The following is a 24,849-nucleotide window of genomic DNA, read 5'->3' on the forward strand; positions in this document are numbered from 1 at the left end:
CCAAGATGGCGCATTTCATTCCGTGTGCTAAGGTGGCCACGGCAGAGCAAACCGCCAAACTGTTCATAGACCACGTGTTCAAGGTTCACGGTCTGCCACGGTCTATTCTGTCCGACCGCGGGCGGCAGTTCATCTCGAACTTCTGGCAGAAGCTGATGGGCTTCCTAAACGTCAAGATCAATCTGGCGTCGGCGAGACACCCGCAGACCAACGGGCAAGCGGAGCGAGCCAATGCCATCATGCAGCAGGACCTGAGATGTTATGCGAACCAACAGCCTGCGACGTGGGTGGATTACCTGCCGCTTGCAGAGTTTGCCTACAACAACACGAAGCACGTATCCACGGGCGTCACGCCGTTCTTCGCCAACAACGGGCGGCACCCTAGAACCTTCCCGGGACTGGAATGCAGGGGAGAAGGGGAGCCGCAGTCAGCAGATGCGTTCGCGTCGGAGCTGCAGGAAGTCCACGATCAGCTGCGGCGCCACCTGGAGCTGGCTAAACACGCATACAAGGTACAAGCGGACAAACACAGAAGGGTTGGCGAAGAGCTCCACGTGGGAGACTGGGTCTGGTTAGCAGCCCACGCAGTGCCGGCCAGGTCGTTGGCCAAGAAGAAACTAGGGCATAAACAACTGGGGCCCTACCAAGTCGAAGAGCAGGTCAACCCGGTGGCTTTCAGGCTGGCGCTTCCGGAGGGTTCCAGAATGCATCCGGTGTTCCACAGATCGGTGCTCACTCCCTACAAGGCACCGCACAGGTTCCAGGAACCCGGAACGGCGCCGAGTCCGCTCAGAGAAGGAACGGGGCACGCGGGAGTGGCACAGGAGGAGCGCATCAACGAAGTCACGGAGATTTTGGACTCCAGATGGGGGGAAGAGGGAGTAGAATACTTTCTCGCCAGGGAGGGCACCCCGGCCAGTGCGAACAGCTGGGTGCCGGGCTACGCTTTAGACGAACCTCTGCTCAAAGACGAGTTTCATGCTCTCTTCCCACATAGACCTATGCCAGCGGACTTTTTCGACGACTGGCTTTTCACGCCCACGCTTTCGGACAGCACGTTCAGGGGGTTCGACTCGGACGAGGAACCGACACGAGACGTCCGTTCCCCGGAGGGGTCACCCTCGGGATCTGTCTCAGAACCCTCGTATTGGTGGGACGATAGGCCGGAGGAGCAGTTCCGCAGGAAGTGGCTGGACTGTTCTGGCCGAGCAACGCCGCCTGGAGGAAGTGCGGGAGAGACGGACATGGACATTTTCGGGGACGACCCTGGTTTCGAGCACGGCGGCACAGAGATGGAAGAGGAGGTGACTGTCGTCAACGAGAGCAGGGAGGAAGACCCGGAAGAGTTCCGATGGAGGCCTGCCGCGGGAAGCGACCGATATCCGACGTTCGTCCCTTTGCAACAGCAGCCCCCAGCTCCAGCACCGGAAGGAGGGGAGGGGGGACTGGGGGGCTTCGAGGGGGGGATGGATGTCAGGGGTTTAGGTGCAGAGGCACGGGCAAGGGAGGAAACAGAGAGCGAAGGGGAGGAGACAGAGGAAAGGATGAGTGATGACGACGACCCGAGATCTCCCAGTCTTTCCAGTGAATCAGAGGATTCACAGAAAGGAGCACCAGTGGCCAGGGCAAGGGGGGAATCTAGAGAGGCACCCCAGGAAGATAGAGCCAGAGGAGACTCAGGGGGGAGCAGCTGGAAATCGGGACCAGCGTCACCGCCAGGAAGCAGGGAAGAGGAAAGGAGCCAGGGGGGAAGCGCTGGCAGCTCACCACAGGAGGGAGGGCAGGAGTCAGGAGTGGCCACACCTCCATCGGGGAGCGAAGAAACGGTTAAGAGGAAAGTGGAAGGTTGGGCGCGCGCGCCAAGTTCAAATGCAGAGGAAGGCGGCGCAGTGAGCAGCCCCGAAAGGGAACCAGGTCCTAAAGCCCGGCGCAAGGAGGCAGAAGGGTCCGGGTCAGCGTCAGAAGAATCCCGGAAGGAAGAAGCCCCGGGGGGTAGAGGGACCCAGAGGAGGACAGTCAGGAGGAAAAGGTGGAGCAAGGCTAGGATATTAAGTTGGTGCGCACGGGGCGGAGACTCAGACGGAGCCTCGCCGATCTAGCTAGTAGACGTAGAGTTGCAGACAGCAGCGTGAGAATGGAAACTGTAATTCAATAAAGACTTTTACTTAATGACCGCTGGCTAGGGTGATCCTCTGTGAGCTAGGATCTTGAAGCAGCTCTGACACCTACGTATTCTGAATTTTTTGTGTGTGTGTCTTATATGGGTGATCCAATTGTACACTTGATTTCCATTGTGTGAGGGAGAGTGGGAGGTGTGCTGCCAAGACTGCCTCTCCCGCCCCACCTCACCCAAGCCTCCTCCTCCTCTCTTCTCAGTCCTCCATGTATTGGAAAGCAAAGGTATGAAGCAAGGGGCCTTATTGTGTAGAAAGGGATTTAAGCAAGGGTCAGCAAAATTTTTGTGGCTTGGGCCGGTTCATGGTCCCGCAGACGCCGCAGTGGGCCAGAGTGTGTGTGTGCATGCGCATGCACAAACACTATTCCGAGTGCGGAGGAGTCATGCACAGCTTCCCATTGGCTGCAGGAGCTTCCCGCAGCCAATGGGAAGCCAGCCAGCATCGCGGAAGGCGGTCCCCACTCTGCTCCGTGCCGGTTTAGTGCTGCGCACAGGAGCCGACCAAGCGGGCGGCAGGGGTCCCCGAGCGGGCAGCGCGGGTCCACGGGCTGGTTAAATGACCCCCATGGGCTGCTTGTGGCCCATGGGCCTTAGGTTGCTGACCCCTGGATTAAAGAGTAGGCTCCCTGCTGCATACATTCAGACTTATGGAGAATGAGCAAAAAGAAGACTGGGAGACAGGGCTTGACAGCACTTTCACTGGTGAAAACAAAAACTCACATACAAACTGAACACCCAAGTAGGGCTATGACATCTATCCTCCCCTTTTTAAAGCCAAGCAACTGGCGTGATGTGAAGCACTTTCCAACCTTATTGATTTCAGCAGCAACTTTGCACACTCCTCCAAGCTGAAATCAATTTCTGTAACAGGATCCTTATGATCTTTGCTTATCTACAATTATATCTGCATCTGCATGTTAAATTGGCTAAGTAATTTGTATTTTGAAATAAATTTCCAGGACAGAAAAAGTCCCTCCCCCAGCATACTAGACAGGCGCTTATTCTTACTGTGTTTGTTGTATCACCGTATCACTTTCAACCTCTAGTGGGAACTTTACATTACACCAGTCTTCCTTTCTAGCTGCCTCTGTTCATTTTATAGGTCTCTTTTCCCTTCCATATGTTGGGTGTACATTACTGCTATCAGTTTATCGAATGGTATAACTATTAATTGGGCAGCATTCCCTATTATGATCTCCCAGATTTGGTCTGTGGGGACAAACCTTATATTTGGCAAATTAGGTTACAGTTAACACATAACCTTGTACACACAGTAGCACCTTAAAGACCAACTAAGTTAGTTCTTGGTATGAGCTTTCGTGTGCATGCACACGAAAGCTCATACCAAGAACTAACTTAGTTGGTCTTTAAGGTGCTACTGGAAGGATTTTTTTTATTTTGACTATGGCAGACCAACACGGCTACCTATCTACTACTTGTACACACAGGCTTTCCTTGGGAAAAATCTGTTTGGAGTTTTTTGTGTCTAGTCCATTACATCAAAAGGACATATTTCTGTCAAAAAAATATGACTTATCTAGTATCCACAGGCAGATAAAAAAGGAACACACCTGTCTTTAAAGTCACTTTTTATAAAATGAAACTTATAAGCCAGTTTAACTTCATAACACACATTTTGACAACGCCACAGTGCTCACTCTTATGTACCTTTCTACAGGATTTGCTTTTAAGTCTTTGGCTTTTTTGATCGATGTTTCTTTGCTTCTTTAGAGCTGGAAGTTCATCCAAACTCAAAGTTAGCAATTGAATGTGCAAAGAGTTGTTTTCTTGTAGCTGTTTGGTCAACCTCATGACATTTGGTAAAATCTACACCACTCACTAGGGCTTTCTATGAAGCTGCCATTAGATAATGTAGACTTAAACTAGTTCTGCTACCAGTTTCTCTCCCTAGGGACCCCTGAAATTGTAGTCCTGAGAGAGAGAGAGAGAGAGAGAGAGAGAGAGAGAGAGAGAGAGAGAAGGGGTATTTAAGAGATAAATTTTTGCTCCATGTCATCAAACTACTATTCTTAAGCTTTTTGAGGGGAAGCCTCAGCCATTACAATGGTATAAATGTTATCTAAGGCTTCACACCTCACACTTACCTGGAAGTAAGTCCCACTGAATGCAAAGAGACCTACTTCTGAGTAGACATGCATACTGTAAGTCTGCTGTAAGTCTGTATGATAAATAGGCCCATTATCGCTGTTATTTAATCTTTGTTTACATTACTCATTTAGTAAGGGCGAGAGTAATGGAGAACAGAAGTTAGATGACCGATAAAACCAGGGAAGTACCTTGTGACCTACATACAAATATCATTGTATGTACTGCATTTATTGAGAGTTGGAGTAAAAGGAAATAAATTGTTTATGTGTATTTCATTGTTATGTGATCTCTATTGAGCTCTGTTCCATCTCTGACTTAGTGCTAGTAGCTATTTGGTAATCCACTGGAGGACATCTTTTTTATTATTTCTTTCCATTTATAGCTCTCTCTAAAAGCACAAGTTTAGAGTGGCTTACATTTTTTTCAAAAAGTAAAACAGTAAGATAAAATATACTAGAGGTATAAATATACAGCTAAAATGACCCTTAACATATGTCAGTACACTAGAACGTAGTCTAAATAACAGCCATTTGCGTTATTGTACAGGCTGATTTGATGGCTGCAAAGTGTGTGTGTGTGTGTGTGTGTGTGTGTGTGTGTGTAAGAGAAAAGATGACAGCCGACCTTCCAGTGATAGGAGAAAAAACATTCATAGCTACTGCCACTGCCTACATGGGATGTTGCTGTTGTTCTCATGGTATAATCAACACATATAGTTCTAGCTGCCCATGTTTTTTGTTCTGTGATCAAAAATATAATGCTCAAAACAGCTTACAACCATTAATAAATCACAAAATCACAATCATAATTTCACAATAACCGCAATAACAAAGCAGCAACATATAGCAAATGTAACAGCATACAAAACCCCCACCACCACCATACCCATACTATAAATGTAGCAACATTACATATCCTGGCAGTAGCAGAAATATAAGGGGAGTCTGAAGAGTTTGATTTTCATCTCAGGCAATCAAGATTCTGTTCAGGGAAGCACAGAAAAGTTTCCCCCACTTCAAACATCATGTTGACCACAGTGATAGTATTAGAAGGGCAGGGGTAACTGGGCATCCCCAAGCCAACACACTTGCTCTCTGTACACAAGTAATGTGCCAAGAGGGGTTCATGTCAGGCCACAAACCAAAGCAGACATGTTAATTTGTGTAGACCTGTGTGGTATTAAGTTCTGTGTCCTTCAACTATACTTCTTTAATGGATACAGTGTCTGTTTTCTATGTATGTGTACAGATTGCTGATTTGTATTTTTGTGTGTGCCAAATACTGAAGCTTATTTGCCTTCTGCACATATTTCTGCAGAACAAAGTTTGTTTTGAGAGAGGGAAAGCTCACAGTTTGATTTAGTACGACTTAGTTGGGTTTTTTTAAAAATGAAATTGTTTTAGAATGAGATGTTGCTTGACAATTAGAAATATACAAACAGAATGTGAAACTAAAACACAATATTTAGTCTGTGTTTTAGATTTGCAAAGATGCTGTGTTGGACTTTGGTGGAGTTATACCAACAGAAATGGTGAAGTCACTGGAACCCATGGTTCAGTCAATAAGTGTGCAGTCAGTCACAAACAGAAGAACGTGGTCTTCTCCAGAAGATCCCCATGCAGTTCCATGCTGCAAAACATCTGAAAGGAGGAAGAGATGAGTCAATCCAATTAGACTATGTGGCTTGAAAGATCCTACAGGCTGCAGTCTAGTGCTGGGCCACCCAAGTGGTTGTGGTTAAAAGCAGGCCTGATTTGGCAGAGGTCTGGCTCTGAATCCTCTGCCAGAATTTCATTGAACAAAACATGCTCTTGGGGGGAAAATTAAAAACAGAGTTGGGTGCCCATCAGGCTAATCGTCTCCATATCTGCACTATGTTTTGGCTCTTCCAAATGATTTCAAGTGGGTGTCTGGAGGCCTCTAATTTGATGCCAAGCCGGAGGTGCATCATTGTACATTCCATGCACCAGATACTGATTAGGCACAAGATAGTGCCTTGAATTAGGTACTAGATTGCTATTTTAAGAATTGATATGAAAATGGGCTAATAACACAAAACATGACACATTTAGACTGCACTCATAAGCATGCTTACTTGGGAATACATTTCATTGAAGTCAGCAGAACTTCTGATAATTGGTCTGAGATTGCTCTGCCGGTCTATTTCTTCTGATATGGTCTCCTGTACATAGTTGGCAACCTTCCCTTTTTTTGCGGGAAATTCCCTTATTCCAGCGCTGCTTCCTGCTGCTATCCCGGATTGTTAGATATCCCGTAGACTGTCCCCAGGACAGGTGAGGCTGCTGGTCCCTTATTTTCGAGGCTGCTGATCCCTTATTTTCAAATCTGAAAGTTGACAGCTATGCTCCTGTAACAGCTGCTGCATCCATTTAAACAATCTTCCTCAATATGGTTTCTTAAAGTTCTTTAGATGCTTGTTCTGTACAAGCCAAATGAGGGCTAGGGAGCGGCTGACCAAGTACCTCACTTAAAAAACCTCTAATAAGATCCCACAGGGTGACCACATGTGCCAAATGATTGCTGGTAGAGCAAGGGATGCAAACTTGTGGTTAATAAACAAATAACATAAAAAGGGCCACTTTTGAAGTTAGTTTTTTACTTCACAGCTAAACTTTAAAATCTGTCTCTTTGCTTCTTCATCATTGTGCTTGCATCTCCTCTTAGCTTCATGGGACTCTACCATGTGTTAAATTTCAGATTTAACAACTTTAAGGATGCTTTTGTCACTGTATGCTTTGAGGCATAAAATAACTCATCATGAATATTTCTCATGACAATCATAAGAGAAATGCATTGCAAAAGAAGGCCATAAGAGTAACCATGCCCATCAGACCAGCATATTCTCTCTCTCTCTCTCTCTCTCTGACTCTCTCTGTCTCCGACAGTGGCAAGAACCGGGTACATTAAATTAGAAGGTGTTTCAAAAGACCTAGCTGGCTTATCCTGCCAATTTGGGCCTGCAGAATATAGTCTGCAATGAATCCCCTCCACAAATGATGAGTAGTGCAGAGGAACTCCATGCACAGTGGGCAGGAAATCAGCAGAACAAGGAATGAATGAGAAGAGACGGGTGTGGGGGGTGATGATTGGCCAGCCTGGCTGCCTAATTTACTCCACTTCCTCTTCCCCCAGCTCATTCACGGCATTTGATGGGCGTGCTCCTCCCCTGAGCAATCCAGTGGCCCAGACCCTACAGGCAGCCTTTTCACCCTAGGACCAGGTTGCTAAATGCAGCCAAGGAATCAGCACATGCACCCAACATGCATCATAACTAAGGAAGGTGAGGGTTATTGTGGAGTAGGGCAAAAAAAGCCAACCATCTCATTCCTCCTTACTTGCCTTCATTCTACCCTCCAGGCACAGGAGAGATGGATCATAATATGGTTTTATTATTGTTTTCTTTCACTGGACACAATCCAGCCTTGGTGAAGCATTTTAAGTTCCATTGGTTTAAACTGTAGGCGGGAAGCCTGTGGGGCTCCAGATGTTGCTGGATTGCAGCTCCTATCATTCCTGACCATTGGCCATGCAGCCTGGGCTTGATGGGAACTGCTGTCCAGGAACATCTGGAGGGCTACAGGTTTCCCACTCACTGTTTAAATTAAGTGCAAAGCATGTTCTCAGTGGGAAAAGCAGCCCTGAGAGTTGAGGGGGGAAATCCGCTGATGAAAAATGGTTATGCACATGCTAGGAGGGTGCATCAGTTCTCTGTGTGGGCTGAATAATGAAGTGAATTGGGGTTATTCAGGGGTCTCTCACCTCCTCCCTGTGTGAAAGTAAATTGTCAATAGCCACTCCCCTCCAGCTCAGATCAGGGATGCCATGAAACCTCGTGTCACTCTGTTTCTCTGCTTTTCTGTGACATTTCCTATACACTGCTATGTTTCTGTAGGTCTTTGGGCTATGTAATAAGTGAGGCTGTCCAAAATGTTGCTTGAAGAACACTGAAAGGCTGTGGATGATGATGATGATGGTGATGATGATGATGATGATGATGATGATCTATTTGAAGCCCAGCAGCAAAGGATTTTTCTACAAGTTAAAAGCTTCATTTTTCAAAAAAAAATCTTATGTTGCTCTGCTTTGACAAAACAAAATTCAGAACTCTTCAAAACTCTTCAGCCAGTGTTCTAAACAGCCTCATATTGCAATGTAAGTTCTCTTGGAGGACACAAACAGCCTTTCACTGGAAAGAAGGGCTGGCATGAAGCTGCAAAGTTTTTCTCCCCCTTTCTTAAAAAAATAATATATGCATCACTCAGATACTCATAATTGTTTTAAGGTAAGAATGAGACAAGGCCTTGTTCCCTACTACTCAGAAAAGAGATAAAGGAGGGAAGAGAAACCATTTAACTTCCCCTGATCTATTTGAAATTAATTTGGGAGGCTTTATCCACTCTGAAGGGCCTTATGTGCCTGTAAATTTCATGCACTTTGACCAAAAAGGGGAAAGTTTATAGCCATTTCTCAGTCCCTCGTGATAACAGGAATCAGGAACACAGAGCTTCCTTTGATACAGAGCAACTCAGAACCCAAAACACAGATCAAAGCTGAAAGAGAATAGAAATAATCAGAAACAGAACACAGATTTTAAAAATGCAGTTACAAGACAAATCTTGGGACTCATGCACTCTCTCACACATGAATGCATTAACCACCCCTCAGTTTTATAGGTTAAAAAGGGGGGGGCTAAAATAAAATACTGCATTTTGATTTAAAGGCTCCGTATTCCACCCTTGTATGTTCCTCAAGGCCTTTGTGCAATCTGATTATTCATTAAGGATCCTTTGAACTTTATCCTTTGACTTCTCATACAACTATTCATGGAAAATCTGAGCTAAGTTCAACTTCCTAGCCATAAGTTTGCAAATAATCTGATGATGCTAAATGTTTGCTTGTTTTCTCTCGAGACAGGAAAAAAATGTAAGGGCATCCAAGTTCAGCATTCTTTTAGAACTACTCCCAAGGTGATTTCAGAAAATTGTACTGTGGAAGAAGAAAATGGTACAACGAATGCACCCTACGATTCTAACTTTGGCTGGTTTCTCCCAACCCAAAGCCAAATCTCTCATTCAGTGTGGACTTTAGTACTATGCCAGGGGTGACAAACCTGGTGCTTTCCAGATGTTGCTAGACTCCAGCTCACATCAACTCTAGCTAGCATGGCCAATGGTAAGAGATTATGGGAGCTGAAGTCAAACAACATCTGGAGGGCCACAGGTTCCCCACACCTGTCCTTGGTAATACAGTGTTGTGGTCCTCATGTGCACCAAGCCATAAAGGTTGCTCCCATCTCCATGGTTCACTATGGGCTTGTGTACTATGGGCTATGTACAAGGTTTTCCTGCATTTAAGAGTTTCAGGTTCCCCAATTTAATTTCCCCCATCCATGATCACTCTTGCTAGATATAAGCTACACACAAAAAGTAATCTTCCTGGGGTTTATCGAGTGCTAAGCACTCTTTGATTGGATTAGAGTTTCAAGTTAGTGCTCAACTGAAATGCAAGAGTTCATTTCATGAGCATTGTCCCTGTCTGTGAAAGGTGCCGCCTTTTTTTGGTGCCTACAACGGCATTTCCTCCGACTGCAAAAGTGTAAAATAAACAAAAGAACCAAATGCTGCAAAATATTTGCTATCTTTTCAGTGACTAAAAAAATGTGGCCTGTGGGATGCAGTCCAATACCAGTAACCAGTGGTCCAGAACTAACTTTATGCAGCCCTCAGACCAACTGCATAAATTGTCTGCATGCTATCAGTCTCAACCTCTGGCAAGAGGGATCTACCCCTCACCAGCAGCCTACTGGATGGGAAGAAAGAAAGAGAGAGAATGAAGTGGCAGAAAGAAAAATAAAATGGAGTGGCTCCAACCACTCACATGTGGCCTCCAGCAGATTTCCTCCAAGGGAATGCGGCCCTCAATAGAAAAAAGGTTGCCCACCTTAGCTATACCCACTTACCTGGGTTGAAGTCAATTGTATCCAGTGAAATTTTACACAGAGTATACCCTCTGAACTTAATGGGCCTAAGTTAATCATGCCTATTCATTTAAATAGGTCTCCTGAGATTATTACTAAGATTGAATACAACCTATTGTATTCAACCAGGGTTACTCCTGGGTTGACATCTATAGGATTGCCCAGTTAAATTCAGAACTCTGGTGGATTCCATAAAGAGACCCCTGTTCTTTATAATTTAATAGCCAGCAACCCACTAGTATTTAACGCTCTACTCCTTATAAACGTTGATTGGGTTAATGGCTTCTTTCCAACAGCCATTTAGGGAGCTCCAGCTGGCCTCCTAGCCCTGTTTCCTGGTATGTAAATGTGGGCTTAGGGCTGATCCTCACCAATCTGCCTGAAGGCAGACAGGCACCTTGTTAGGCTTTTGTTCATTGGGGGGGGGGGGAGTTTCCCATGGCAGTAGTATTCCACTTTATGGTTCTTGGAATCCAGCACAGCCTTATTATTTTCATTTTTTAAAGAAAAAAAGCCAAGCCGGAGAGAATGATTGAATAAGAATGGTATGCATAGGGGTTAAAAGTAATTATAAACAGGTTTGCAAAACTCCAGTTACTTAGTTGCCATGGATGCCTTTACAATTCGGCCCGGCAACCAGACTGCGCTAGTTGGAAGGAAACAGGGCCAGCTCCACAGATCGAAGTGGCCAAGTGGCCATATATGGGGTAAGGTGGCCCTGCCAGTAAACGGCTGTCAAGGTTTTGGGTTAATAGTAGCACTTGGTGCGGTGGCAGATTGGCAGCCAGTACAGATCTCTGAGCAGAGGTGTCGTATGCTGATAGGGTCTCACTCTAACATGCCGCAGGGGGAAACTGGGACCTGTGTGGCTTGCGTCTTTCGCTAAGAGAATCATAGACTTACAGAACCGTAAAGTTGGAAGGTCTCCTGAGGGTCTACCCCCTGCAAGGCCAGAATCTCCAAGTTGCAGGTTTCCTGGAGACTGAGAGTGCACACTCTCTCCTTAAAGCCAGTTGCCAGCGAGGAAAGCAGCCAATCAGGAGGCAAAGAGGAGGCATGGAGGAAGCTGGAGCCTGCCTTCTGCTCCTCTAACACTGGACAGAGGTAGTGGCACTTTAGGCACCGCTGCCACTGCCACTCAGGGACTGTGGGCACCCACTGGACAGCTCACCTCCCAGGCAGGGCAGGGTGCACATCCCAGCCGAGCACAGTTTGCACCACTGCCGCACACTCCTCTCTGCTCACCCAGCATGCACCCCACCACCATGCTGAGGTGACTGGCACACTGCGCTCTCAAGGGTGCAAGGGGACCCAGGTGCCCAGCAGTGTGCTGAGGAGTTTGGCGGTATCTGCCAACATCCAAAATTCAGGGTGTCCCGATTAAATCGAGACAGTTGGCAAGTATGTGGCTGCAACTTCTGAATCAAGTGCAAGGGAAGTCTCACACAAAGTGCCCATGTTTGGAAATATACCAGCAAGAGGATTGAAGAGGAATCTTTCTATACTCCGGTTTCCATCTCTCCCTCTCTCTGAGCTGGCTGCTCAGAAATCTGGCTGGCTCTTACGTTCTGTAAAACTGTAATACATATAAAGTCTTTTATTTATATAAGTACTCTTTATATAGAATTTAAATAGGATGGTTTTCAGTAACTGGCAAATGGCTAAGCTGTTAGGATTGCAGCCAAATGTCTCTTTTTAAAATGAGTCATATTTTACTTTAAATTAGCAAAAATGAATGTATTTTCTTTGCACTCTAGACTAAGCATGCCTTTAAAAAAAAAACTTGCTGAATGCTTTATGTATAGAACAAATAATATCTATTTGGCTAGCATTGGGACTTACGTCATGCTACATGCTGACAGCCTACTGTAAACATTATACTGTGTATAAGTAAGCCTTCTGTCCACTGCTGAATGGTAAAAATCATATGCCATACATTGCAGAAATCTCAGATCATAAAAAGAGCCCTAGATTTGGCCAGTTTTCCACTACTCTTTCAAGCATACACAGTCTTAAGCGCACAGATTCAGGAATGAACATAAAAGACTCGTTCTCCTCCAACATGTCAAAAGATCTCTTTTCTTTCAGTTTCCATGTTCAGACATAACGATAAACCACAGGGTGGCATCCAATTGGTGTATTTACACGGATGGAATACATCTACCCATGAAATGGGGAATGAACCTCTCTCTTACAGTTCCTCACCCTCACTGAATCTTCTCAGAAGGATTGGAAGATCCCCCAGAGCAGATAGAGGGGCAAGGGGTTGCAGGGGAGAGGAGGAATCACTGAAAATTGCACACCAATTGGACATCACCCTGTGCTTTATTGTCAGGGTTAAACAGGGACACTGAGAGAAAATAAATCTTTTGACGTACAGTCGTACCTCATGTTGAGTTCGCTTCAGGTTGCGTTTTCTCAGGTTGTGGACTGCCGAAACCCGGAAGTACCGGAACGGGTTACTTCCGGGTTTCAGCAGTCATGCATGCGCAGAAGTGCTAAATTGCATTTTGCGCATGCACATAAGCGCTGAATCACACCTGTGTGTGCGCAGAGGCGGGTTGCGAACGTGCATCCCACATGGATCATGTTCACAACCCAAGTGTCCACTGTATTGACTCACACACTCCCCCTCTCTGGTGCACCCAAGTATTTCATATTGCGACCAAAGCAGGCCATCTAGCCTTATATAAGCAACACCATATCTATCTATCTTATCTATCTATATCTATCATCTATCTATCTATCTGTCTGTCTGTCTGTCTATATCTATAATCAACTAACTAACTAACTAACTAGCCACCTATAGAACTCACAATTCACCTGTGTGGATGGTACCAGATTGTAGTGTCTTAACAAAGTCCATCTGTATGAGTCAGTTTCTCTTTCTAGAAACAATTCTATAACTTAATTTCCCTACCAAAACACCAGTGTTTACTCAGTACGAAATCTGTTCTTTGTCAGCTTAAAACAGCGATTTCTTTATTACTGCTCCGCAAAGGGAATGGCATTCTAGGCCTGGCACTGAAGCAAGTCTGGTTCAGCCTACAACAATGTTGTAATGGAAGCAGGGTGATCTTGGGGTCAAGCAGAATGGGATTTGTGTACAGATATGTGTCTGCATAAGAAACAGAGGCATGTGCTGAGAGAATGAGAGATGAGGCCTGGCGGAAGCCTCTGCTTAGACAATGGAAAGCTGTTACCTTTATAATGGAAAGCTGTGATTGGCTGGTAGGTAGGTTGCTTTTCTCCTATTGATTGCTACAATCCAGCCACAGATAAGCATTTTTTTTTAAAAAAAAGTTCTGTTGATTTCAATGAGAGGGTTAAGCACATAATTATAAGTATTCCTCTCTGGGGGTGCATTAATTTCTGCACAGTAGTTTTAGGCAGTCTTGGCACTTACAGAAGCATTTCAACATTATACAGGGACATGATAAGAGAGTCCAGTCACTGCTACCTAGTCTTTTCTTCTAATGATGTGCAACTACAGTGGTCACTTGCGTATTTGACAGGCCTAGAGCTGTTGCTCCTAGGTTGAAGACGTGTTTCATGATACATGATGTATGCTTAGTCTAACTGCCCCCTTTCCTCCTGCACCTTTCTCAAAACATTCTTTTATAATTCATTTTGCCAAAAGCCTATAAGTCCAAATGGTATTTTACTGCCATTAGCCCATCTAGCCCAGTATTGTCTGTATTCACTGGCAGAAGTCTCTCCCAGCCCTACCTAGAGATGATGGGGATTGAACTTGGAATATACTGCATGCAAAAGAGATGTTCTACTACTAAGCTTTGGCCCTTCCAAAGTGCGGAGGTCCTGAAATCACAAGCGCCCCTTGGTGGGGACCACATACTCTTTTTGTACATTGGGGGGGGGGGGTGGACAGAGTCCATCACTACCATTTTCAGAGGTGGGCACACATACAGTAATCTAAACAAGATTACCAGAGCATGGATACAGATACAACTTGAGTTCACCTGTATAAGTAAAAGGTTGTCATTCATTCCTCTGGAGAAGAAATAAAGTGCTTCACTTGGGGTCATAATATGGTGGCACCTGTCTTCCTGTCCTCCTTTGGGGTGGCCCAGTCCCAGAAGCGCCAACTTCTCCACAATCTCACTGGGTTAAGAGTACAGCCTTAATCATTCTCGTGTGACAGAATCTTGGGAGCTGGCTTTAAAATGTACTTACAACTTTTATGGATTAAAAAAGAAAAACATTCTGCTAAGAGGAACTTGTGAGCCGTCAGCTCAACTCTCATTGTTGCAGAAAGGTTTGTTCCAAAAAAAGTTAGGGCTTGCTGGACTTAAAATAGAAAGAACATGTAAGTACGATAATTAGATAAAAAAAAGGATATTAGGACCTGAAGCAGAATGTTTACTTCCTTTGATGTAGCATGGAAACATATGCCTGTAAAAGTGGGTTGTGAGGCATGTTAAACAGCAACAAAAATCACCATTATTAAGTTTGAATCAAAGTTCTGTCTTTACCGCATTAATTTAATTTGGTTTCAGAGGTCCCCATCTCAATTCTAATTTCTGCCTTTGATGTTTGCCTAGTATTTGAGGTTCACCTTCTTTATTTCAATGATTTAGCCATACACTATTGGTTATAGCAGTTAGGCCTGTCACTGCCTGTTGAATTTCATGTGCTAAGTTTGATGAGGGACAAAGCACAATCCTATATATGTCGACCCAGAAGTAAGTCCCATTGTGCTCCATGGGGCTTCCTCACTGGTATAGGATTGCAGCAAAATTTGCTATCTTGAAAGAGTTTACAAGTATAGGTACACATAAGACCACACAAAATGTCACCCATGGTCCACCAAGGCCTCAGTAAATCTGCTTTTGTTGCTTACCTTTGACAGCAAAAATAAAGGGGCTTTCAAGCACCTATCTGGTCATAATACATGCCTGGTGGGCTGCAATCAGCATGTTGGAACACAAGTTTCCCCAAGCCAAAATAAGACCATGCACTCATCACCCTAACTTAACTTCGTGTGATGTGAAAAAAATGGCTCTTAGGTATGGTCTGCCCAAACAGCAGAATGCAGTGGGAATGAGATGGTAGCGATATGAGCTAGGAGAATGGATTTTCCCATTTTGGATTGCAGGTGGTGGGCAATATTTTAAAATATTACTTCATGTAAAAACAACAATTCCCTGCAAACAAAAAAGGAGCACAGCAGCGAATGAGTGGGGCTATCTCCCTATTGTGTAATTCTTTCTTTCAGGGTTTTTGATAGAGGACCATTCAGAACTGGTGGTCCCCCGCTTCTCATCTAAAAAAAGGAACAACCTACTATAACCATCTCAGGATTGTTATCACCATAATACTTAGGTGCACAAGTAGACCAAGCTGGAATTCAAACTGCAAACGGCAGAAGGACAAAATCAAGATTCACATTAAAAGTCTCGTGCCTGTTAAAAACTTAATCCTGCCAAACTAAAAAGCTTTACAATGATTTTTGTGTTGAGCTCTGGTGCAGTGAAGGGCGTTCTATATTTTGGGAGCAGACACCAGAACACTTTTCTACATTTTCTCAAAGAGTTTCCTTTGTGAAGGCACAAGGCAAGCTGAGGAGGATCACTACATCCACATCTATATGTGCAGTGGGGTTTCCTTCCAGTAACTGTGCTTCCATATATTGCTCTTGGTGTTGCTGCATTTAATTTTCTGACCCAGGAGGCAGTTTTGACCTGCTCTACTTCAGCATATTTGACATTGATTAAAACATGGGTTGTATCCAGCAAAGTCATTCTGTTTGCTCAAGCAGAACTTCCTCTGCTCCCTGTATGCATCCCCCAAATCTGTTCTGGAAGTTCCCTCAGTCCTCCAGAACAGCGTGGGGTGGGCAGGGACGGGAGAGGGAGGGAAGTGATGTCACACAAGTGAAAGTCTTTGCGCAGGCAAGGATGGACACAACCCCATACATTTACTCTGGTTTTCATTGTGCCCATCAAAGAATCCACAGCTGTTGAGAAAATTAAGCTTGGCCTTAGCCCACAAGGATGCAGGGAATTGATTGCACTCCTGGAAACAACTGACATTCCTGAGGTCCTGCTGATTATATGTGTCAGGTGTCAGGTCCTAATATATCTTACTGGCAGTAGTACACTGTTCCTACACCCCACCACATCCCAACTGCTGAGATCCCTTAAGACAGCAGGGTGGCTTTCAACATTGACAGGTAGCTCAGAATATGGCACCAGCAAGGGGAACTATTGACAGCTGGTGAAATAATCTGAGATCTCTTCACGGCTGCAAATTATGCTCCAAGAAAGATTGCTCCTTTCTCCTTGTGATCCTTCTCCCACTCTTCAGTTCCCAGGTACCTCATCTCTCCCCATTATAGATGCTCCAAGGAGAGACTAAAATAAGCCCTGGTGATTGAGGGGGTGGGGGGAATTGGTAAAATTTGCCAAAAAATATCCACAACTGGTGCTGATCCTCACTTCCTACCTAGTGAAAATGTAAAATCTGGTTATTAGGTTGTGTCTAGTGGTGGCATTGCACTTCCACTCAAGCACTCCAATCCCCATGTACTCCTGAAAAGCTGTTTCTGAAGGTAGGAACTTGGGAAATGTATGAGATATGGCACAGAGGGCTGTAGTAAGTAGATGGGGGAAAGGGGTTGGTGTAAATTAGGACTCTGGTTTGTACAAGCAGAAGCATTTATTCTAGCACAAAAGTGCCTTTGGACGGAACTCAGTGCATTTTATTGTAACAGGCAGTTTTCTGGAAAAGACTATTATTGGGATCCAAGCCAATATTTGCAAGTTTGAATCACTGGTCATCAGAGACAGGCATCCAGCACCACAGCCGTAGCCATATAAAATTAAAACAAGGTTCTGATTCCTTAAGTGATAGTTCAATTTGTTTACCATAAAACAATCTCTTTCTGTCATTACAAATACATACTTCGTGCTTAATAAAAGTTTTATATCAGTAAGATTGTCATGGCTCCCCCTGCCAAGAATTATGGGAATTGTAGTTTGTGAGGTACAAAGTATTATTTGTTAGAAATCTTCATAGAACTACAGTTCTCAGCATTATGCCTGGGGCATAAATGACCAGTTGAATTCTATAGTATAGGTATATCCTTCATTAGATTTAGTTGTACCATATGAGCTTAGCCAGACTTCCTTTTCGGGAAAAGAAAAGACTTAAGTAAACACCCAAAGAGTAGGTGCTCTTAAATTTTCTCCAGTTGTTCTATAGTTTGTTCTTCACTGGCATCCTTCCCTTAAGAAGACCCCAGGTGTTGTAGGTGGGAGATGAAGTGGCAGCCGGTAAATGATCCATAAATATTTAGGCTTGGGAGCAATTTGGTTCAACAGTGGAAATGGTTTAGGCAGTAATTACATATTAAACTTACTGATGCTATTAAAATGGGTCTGCTTATGACAGCAGAGACAGAGATTAACTCCATGGTACACCTCTCCTTTTCACATGAAACTATAAGCAATAATTATATGAAAGTGGTTTTCAGTTGTATTAGTTTGTGCTGTTCACACACCTCCTGCTCATTTTGTTGGAATGCCTTAGCGGGAAGGGCTTTAACCCAGTGGTAGAACATCTGCCTTACAAGCAGAAGGTTCCAGGTTCTATCTGGTTTTTCCAGGTAAGTTTGGGAAAGACCCCCGTCTGAAACCTGAAGAGCTGACTTCAGTCAGTTTAGACAATACAGTGGTACCTCTGGTTACGAACTTAATTCGTTCCAGAGGTCCATTCTTAACCTGAGGTGCCACTTCAGCTAATGGGGCCTCCTGCTGCTGCCCCGCTGCCACCGCACAATTTCTGTTCTCATCCTGAGGTAAAGTTCTTAACCCAAGGTACTACTTCCGGGTTAGCGGAGTTTGCAACCTGAAGTGTTTGTAACCTGAGGTGTTTGTAACCTGAGGTACCACGGTACTGAGCTAGACGCTCTGACTTGATATAAGGCAGCTTCCTATGTTCAGTAACGGCCAGTGTAGATTGTTTTATTACATCCTTGGTGGTGCTCTCCCTTCCTGAGGACAGAGTATTCATAGTCCTTTTTGTAAATAAATTAGCTGGTGGGGTCATCTTGATTTTTCAGATGTTGTTGCATTCTCCATCTATGCTGCATGTTGAGGTGTTGAGCAGGTGCTTCCAATTTCAGTGTAAACAATGACCTTCCAAAGTGACAACAAAATATTTAGGTGATGACACCCCCCCTCCCCTTATACACACCCATTACTTTCCCTAATGTAGCACACATTCCAGCTAAAACTTTGATGCTGTCATCTTGCATCCCCATATTTAGCCAGTGCAAAAAAAGTTTCAGTGAAGGACTCCACTTCCCCGTATAAGCTTTGGGCAAAAATGAAAGGCAAGCCCTGGGTATTGTTAATAGGCTTTAGATGCTGGCCTCCTAGTTTGATCGGAATGGACTCAAAAGAGTCATAAACCAAGTAATACATAGTTCCAAGCCGGCATCAAAGGCATTCACAATCCTGTTGGGAGAAACTGAGTATTGATGAAAGGGGTAGCTTATTGTGTATGTAAGAGAATTTCTTTCGAGGCTTATGCATGAAGGCAGGCTCCGTGGGTCAGGGTAGTCTGGGACTGCTTTTAATTTACATCCCTCCCCCTCCTACTCCCACCTCCCCAATGTAGTCACACACACTTGAATTTAGCTTCCTCAGCATTAAAATGTCAGATGTTTTCTTAATGACATCACTCCTTTTATTTTTAATCCTGTTTCATTTTTTCCAGATGGGGCTAGAGATTATTTGTAACGATCTCAAGCCAAATCTGAAACACAGGCTTTGATTCGCTTTTCTCTTCCCCTGCCAGCCCTTTCTACCAATATGAATTGAATTGGTACATTTTGCACAGTTGCCTCATTATCTCCAACCTTTCCTGAGACAGGAAGCTTGCACCCTCATAGAGCTTTGCACACACAGATCACTGGGGTGGGTGATGTCATCACAGCCAAAATCCCAGAGATGCTAGCAAGCTGTGTGCCACACCATGGCATAAGCAGGCCCTAAGTAGGGAAGCCTGGTTCTATTCCCCATGTAACAAAAATTACATTGTCCTGCAGGTAGAGGTTGGGAATCATTATATAATGATAATGTCTGTCCCCCGCCTCCAAAAATGTTATTTTAGAATTAGGGCTCCATTTGTCCTATTGGACCTAGCAGGACCCTGTAGAAACATACAAGTTGCCTGCTGGATCAGGCCAAAGGCCCATCAAGTCCAGCATCCTACTTGTCACTGTGGCTAACCAGAGACCTAATCAAGGCAGTGTGGTGTAGTGGTTAGAGTGTTGGACTAGGATCCAATAGACCAGGGTTCAAATCCCCACTGGGTGACCTTGGGCCTGTCACTTACTCTCAGCTTAACTTTCCTCAGCGTGTTTTTGTAAAGATAAATGGGGGGGAGTGGTATGCCACCTTGAGCAACTTGCAGGAAAAGTGGGATATAAATGTAATAAAAAAGATACCTTCTGGGAACCCACAACAATGCTTGAAAGCAATAACTGTTTTCTCTAGTGGGCACTCGGACATCACCAGGTATATTGTCATCCCCAAGTTGTCTGAAGGAGAAGTAGTTTAAACAGGAGGTTGCTCAAGCATGGAGCACAGCGGCCATGTTGTCCCTGCCCAGGAATGGCTGTAGCCAGTGTTTGTTTTCTAATTAAAAAAAGTTTAGGGGGTACTCTCATTTTCCTACTTATATTGAAATACTGCCCTTCAATGAGGCCAAACTTAGATTCACAAAATGTTTAGGGGTATGTGTACCCCTGCATACCCCCCAGAAAAAAAAGCACTGGCTGTAACTAATATGCAGAACTATGTGCATGTATCCAGTTACAGATAGGTAGCCGTGTTGGTCTGCCATAGTCAAAATAAAAAAAATTCCTTCCAGTAGCACCTTAAAGACCAACTAAGTTAGTTCTTGGTATGAGCTTTCGTGTGCATGCACACTTCTTCAGATACACTGAAACAGAAGTTGCCAGACCCTTCTATATAGTGAGAAGGTGGGGAGGGGTATTACTCAGAAGGGTGGTGGGAATGGGAATCAGCTGAAAGGCATTTAAAAAACATTTAATCAATTTACAGGCCTTGGCTTGTACTGTGTAGAAATAAGACACCTCGATTTTTCTCTGCCTCAACAGATGATCCTGTGGCCATGAAAAAAGGCAGCGTTGGCTAGATTTGAGAATGGTTAAGCTGGCTTAAATGTTCTGTCTTAACTAATATTTGTTTTGGTGTTTCACAGTATGCTAATATAACCAAAATATGCTGAACAAAACTCCCCACTGACGGGACTTCTTTCTAACTCCTTTGCAGACCTCCTACTCTGAGTGGTAGCCCTGTCATCTCCGACATCTCTCTCATCCGCCTTTCTCCACACCCTGCGGGGCCTGCAGAGTCGCCTTTCAACCACCCTCACGCGTACATGAACCCCCATATGGAGCACTACCTCCGCTCCATGCACGGCAGCCCGACCCTCTCTATGATCTCAGCAGCTCGAGGCCTCAGCCCAGCTGACGGTAAGTGGGAACACAGGCCTGGCTGAGCTGCCAGCTGAAACCTGTTCCTGTGTATCGATGCACCTCAAGGGTAGTCTCCACGAAGGGAGTTGCCAATAGGCAAGGGCAGTTCTGGATGAAGTAAACTCTCCATTTGAAAAGGACGTGTCTTATGTTATTAGGTTGCTTCCCCTTATGGAGGAGGAGAGGTGAAACACCCATGCTGTGGTTGGAGGAGAAGAGAAATAGGATCAGATTGAAGGGAAAGGTTGATTTTTAAAAAGAAAAGGAAAATGATGCTTGGGAACGCTGCTGGCCTTAATATTCCTGGGCGCTCTTGGTCCTCATCATCTATTCGTGTCAGTGGTAAATAGGAAAAGACACTATTGGGTAAGGTAAAGGTAAAGGGACCCCTGACCATTAGGTCCAGTCGTGGCCAACTCTGGGATTGCGGTTCTCATCTCGCTGTATTGGCCAAGGGAGCCGGCATACTAAGCCACTTCTGGCGAACCAGAGCAGCACACAGAAACACCGTTATCTTCCCGCCGGAGCGGTACCTATTGATCTACTTGCACTTTGACATGCTATCGAACTGCTAGGTTGGCAGGAGCAGGGACCGAGCAACGGGAGCTCACCCTGTCGTGGGGATTCAAACCGCTGACCTTCTGATTGGCAGGTCCTAGGCTCTGTGGTTTAACCCACAGCGCCACCCACGTCCCTCACTATTTTGTAGTCATACCAAAAAACAAGTTCAGTAGGTAGTAGCCACCTGCCTAAATACCTACATGCAAATGCTCAGATGACAGCTGTATGGCCCATAATCTGTAATAATTGTCCACTTGTATTATACATTTGATGAAGCCCAGCATCCAGGCTGTGCAGAATCAGAACTAGAATCTAGCCTGGCAGACTTAACCAATCTGGTAACGCCTGGCTTTTCTGTTGCTGATGATTTGGTTTTGCTGGTCCCAGAGGCCACTAGCAAGTGTTAAGATTCCAAGTCTCTGCTCTAAGCAAACTACAGATGCATTTTATTGCTCTTGTAGTCTTTCTCCCTCTTGCTATTCCCGAGCCTCCTTCCTGCCGGCAAAAGAAAAATTCTTATTACTTGGCATTAGAAAGGGGCCTTTGTGTTGGCTTTCGGTTTTCTTTCTTTCTCCCTCCCCATCTCCTTCAAGCCACAATAAATAAGTTAATGGAGAGCGGACGGAGAAGCAGGTTTGAAAATTCACAAATGGGCAAAAGTGAGGATAATTGGTTCTGGCAAGCCAAATGGTTTTCTACTGCCAGGCACTAAACACACAACGCCCCCCCCCCCACTCTCCGTATTAGAACCCTGCTTTAATTTTCTTATGCTGCTTCTCGTTAACTGGGCCGTGTTTGTCTTTTTCTTTCATAATAGCCTGGGATGTTAATTCTGACAGCGTTACTGCGCTTGGATCCCTCACCACCTCCCCTCCTTTCCTCCATTTCTCTCTCTCTCTTGCTCTCGCTGGTGAACTCTGTGTTCATACAGAGGGATTATTAGAAGGGGGCTGGAAATGAGAGATTGTTTATAAATTTGCGGAAATGGAGGAATGTGGAGGGCCCCAGCCTGGTGTCTTTTGTCCACAGAGAGCACACACGTCCTAAGCATACGTCAGAGTCGTAACTGCAACCTTTTGGCAGGGAGAGGGGGATATTCTAGTGTCACGGCAGCGGTTTTACTCTCCGGAAATATTTTATTCTTGTTGTTTCTTTCTCCCTCTCTCTCCTCTTCCCCCTTCACTCTTTCTCCCATGCAGTAGCTCACGAGCATCTGAAAGAACGAGGTCTCTTTGGCCTGCCCCCTCCTCCTCCAGGAGCCAACCCTGCGGACTACTATCACCAGATGACGCTCATGGCCAGCCATCCAAATCCTTACGGGGACCTCCTTATGCAGAGTGCGGGAGCAGCCAGTGCAACGCACCTTCATGATTACCTCAGCCCTGTAGATGGTGAGTAAGGAAGCAGAAGCCTTCCCGAGGGCTCACCCAGACTTCCCCTTTCCCGGCCACTTTCTCCTGAGGAAATTTGGTCTTCACCCCTGAATCGGAGCAAACGTCAATCGGGCTTTCTTCTGGTTGACGTTTGCTCCAATTTATTGCTAAAGAGTGGGCTTTCCAAAGGAAATCAGCGGGGCAAGGACAAAACCACTTGAAAGCGTGGGGCAAGCGGAAAACCGTCCGGACCCAGGCACGGGACAAGCGCAAGTCTGGGCGAGCCCTTGGTTGTGTACACCCTGAGGGCATTTTAGTCCCAAGGACTGTTCCTAGAGCAGATGGCAGCCATCATGCTCCTGATGACTACAGGGAGCACACTTAGCACCTGTAATTAGTAGTGGATTTCACGATAGTGTCCTCGCTGTAAAAGTGTGTGTGTGTGTGTGTGTTTATATTTTTGTAACAGGAAGCTTTGTACAGGGTGATGGATTATCCAGCCAGGCCTCTCTAGTTTTTGTGCTTGACTGTAGGTCCTTTTTTTGTGACAGACACAGATGGTGAAACCAGGGCAGCAAAGGGCCCCACCCTCATTTTTTTTTTGAGATTGTCTATCAGAAGCATACAGCATACATTGCAAACACTCCAGTGCTGTTGCTAACAAAGCACCCTTCATTAGACTCGTCAGGTACTGTGAGGCTTCAGAGTATGAGTTGTAAGAACTTTGTACTGCTAATGAGGGAAGGCCCCCATCAGGCTTTACAATATACAAACCAACACAGGACAACCTCCTCACACAGAGAGAGGGGGTGGAAATAGTTGTAGTCCAACATTTTGCCTGCTTTGCCTATTTAGGTTGCCTGCTTTGAAGCAGCGATGGCCCTTCAGAACAGTTAAGAGGGTGAAGAATTAATTCGCCGGTTTTGTCATAAGTGTTTTCTCCAGTTATTGAAGTCAGTGGGGTTTTGTTTGCCTGCTTGCTTCCTTGAGCACAATATAGCCTAAGTTGAAGCACTTGTAATCTGGGTCCTGTTGATTTCAGCACATGCTTTATGCTTCCAAAGAAAGAAATGGGACTTAAACGTACTTAACCTTGTCTGGATTGGGCACTTGGTATTCCTGCTTTTTTACAGAAGCAGACGAGGTGGTTCTGACTGAAAAATGAGACAACAGAAAGAAAGAAATGTTTGGGGCTGGAACTGTTCACCTCTGAAACTTGAGTAGCTTGTATCCTGAGTTGCTAAGTGATTACCATATTTGGTCTTGGGTGGAAGAAAGTTTACCACAGATTAGCCAGTCAAACTGGGTAAAAATACCACAGCAGTCATTCCATTGCCATAGCTGTGTGGTGCATTTGATGGAGTCCTTTAGGGAAAAGTCTTTGTTGAACAAGATGTTTTCTGTGGATTTATTGGTACATAGGGGCAAATTGTGGCAGAGTGACTATATTGTCACTCCATCAGTTCCATGAAGTGAACTGGAAAGATGGTGACTATATATGCACATATACAGGTTCAGTGCACATGATGTTTAATAGAGGAGAAAAACACAACACTTTGTTTTTGATGTTCCAGATTGTTGAATAGCCAGCCTTATGTTTTCTTCCTGCATCTGTGTGCACGCCACCGCTTCATTTCACATTGCACATCTGCTGAAGCCAGATCTTGTCTACTGACGCTCATGCCCACAATAAACTAGTCAGCCTTCAACATGACTCTTCTCAGGAGGCAGCTCTGGAGTAAAATTTCCAGTTCCTCACAGCTGCATTTATGTTAATGTCACGCAGAAGGACAGAACTTTGGCAACCTCCGGAGAATGAGATCAGCTTTTAAGACTGCTCCTCTGAGGAAGCTCTTCTGTAACCTTTCATGGACTATTAGCAGCTGCAATAGGCTGCCAGGATCACTGCCTTTCTATTCTCCCTTTTCTCAATTGTTCAGTTCCACGCCATACATTTAAAGCACTCTTCTACCACATTCAACCATCCTTGAGAATCCTGGGAACTGTAGTTTGTGAAGGGCACTGGAAACAGCAGCACTTGTAACAAATTGCAGCTCCCACTCCATCCAGCTCCCATGTCAGTCACCCAGAAGGGCAGCAG

The 24,849-nt window shown here is 45.0% G+C and overlaps 1 protein-coding gene across 1 annotated transcript in view; it reads left to right on the forward strand.

Moving 5' to 3' along the window:
* Nucleotides 1-24,849, forward strand: part of GLI2 (GLI family zinc finger 2) — a 204,104-nt gene that overhangs the window by 149,414 nt on the left and 29,841 nt on the right. The window contains exons 4-5 of the mRNA XM_081206449.1: nt 20,609-20,811; nt 22,575-22,766. Of these exons, the coding sequence (XP_081062575.1) occupies nt 20,609-20,811; nt 22,575-22,766 (395 nt within the window). The remainder of the gene's footprint in view (nt 1-20,608; nt 20,812-22,574; nt 22,767-24,849) is intronic.

The sequence above is a fragment of the Podarcis bocagei genome (assembly GCF_964188305.1).
Source record: "Podarcis bocagei genome assembly, chromosome: 1".
NCBI lineage: Eukaryota > Metazoa > Chordata > Lepidosauria > Squamata > Lacertidae > Podarcis > Podarcis bocagei.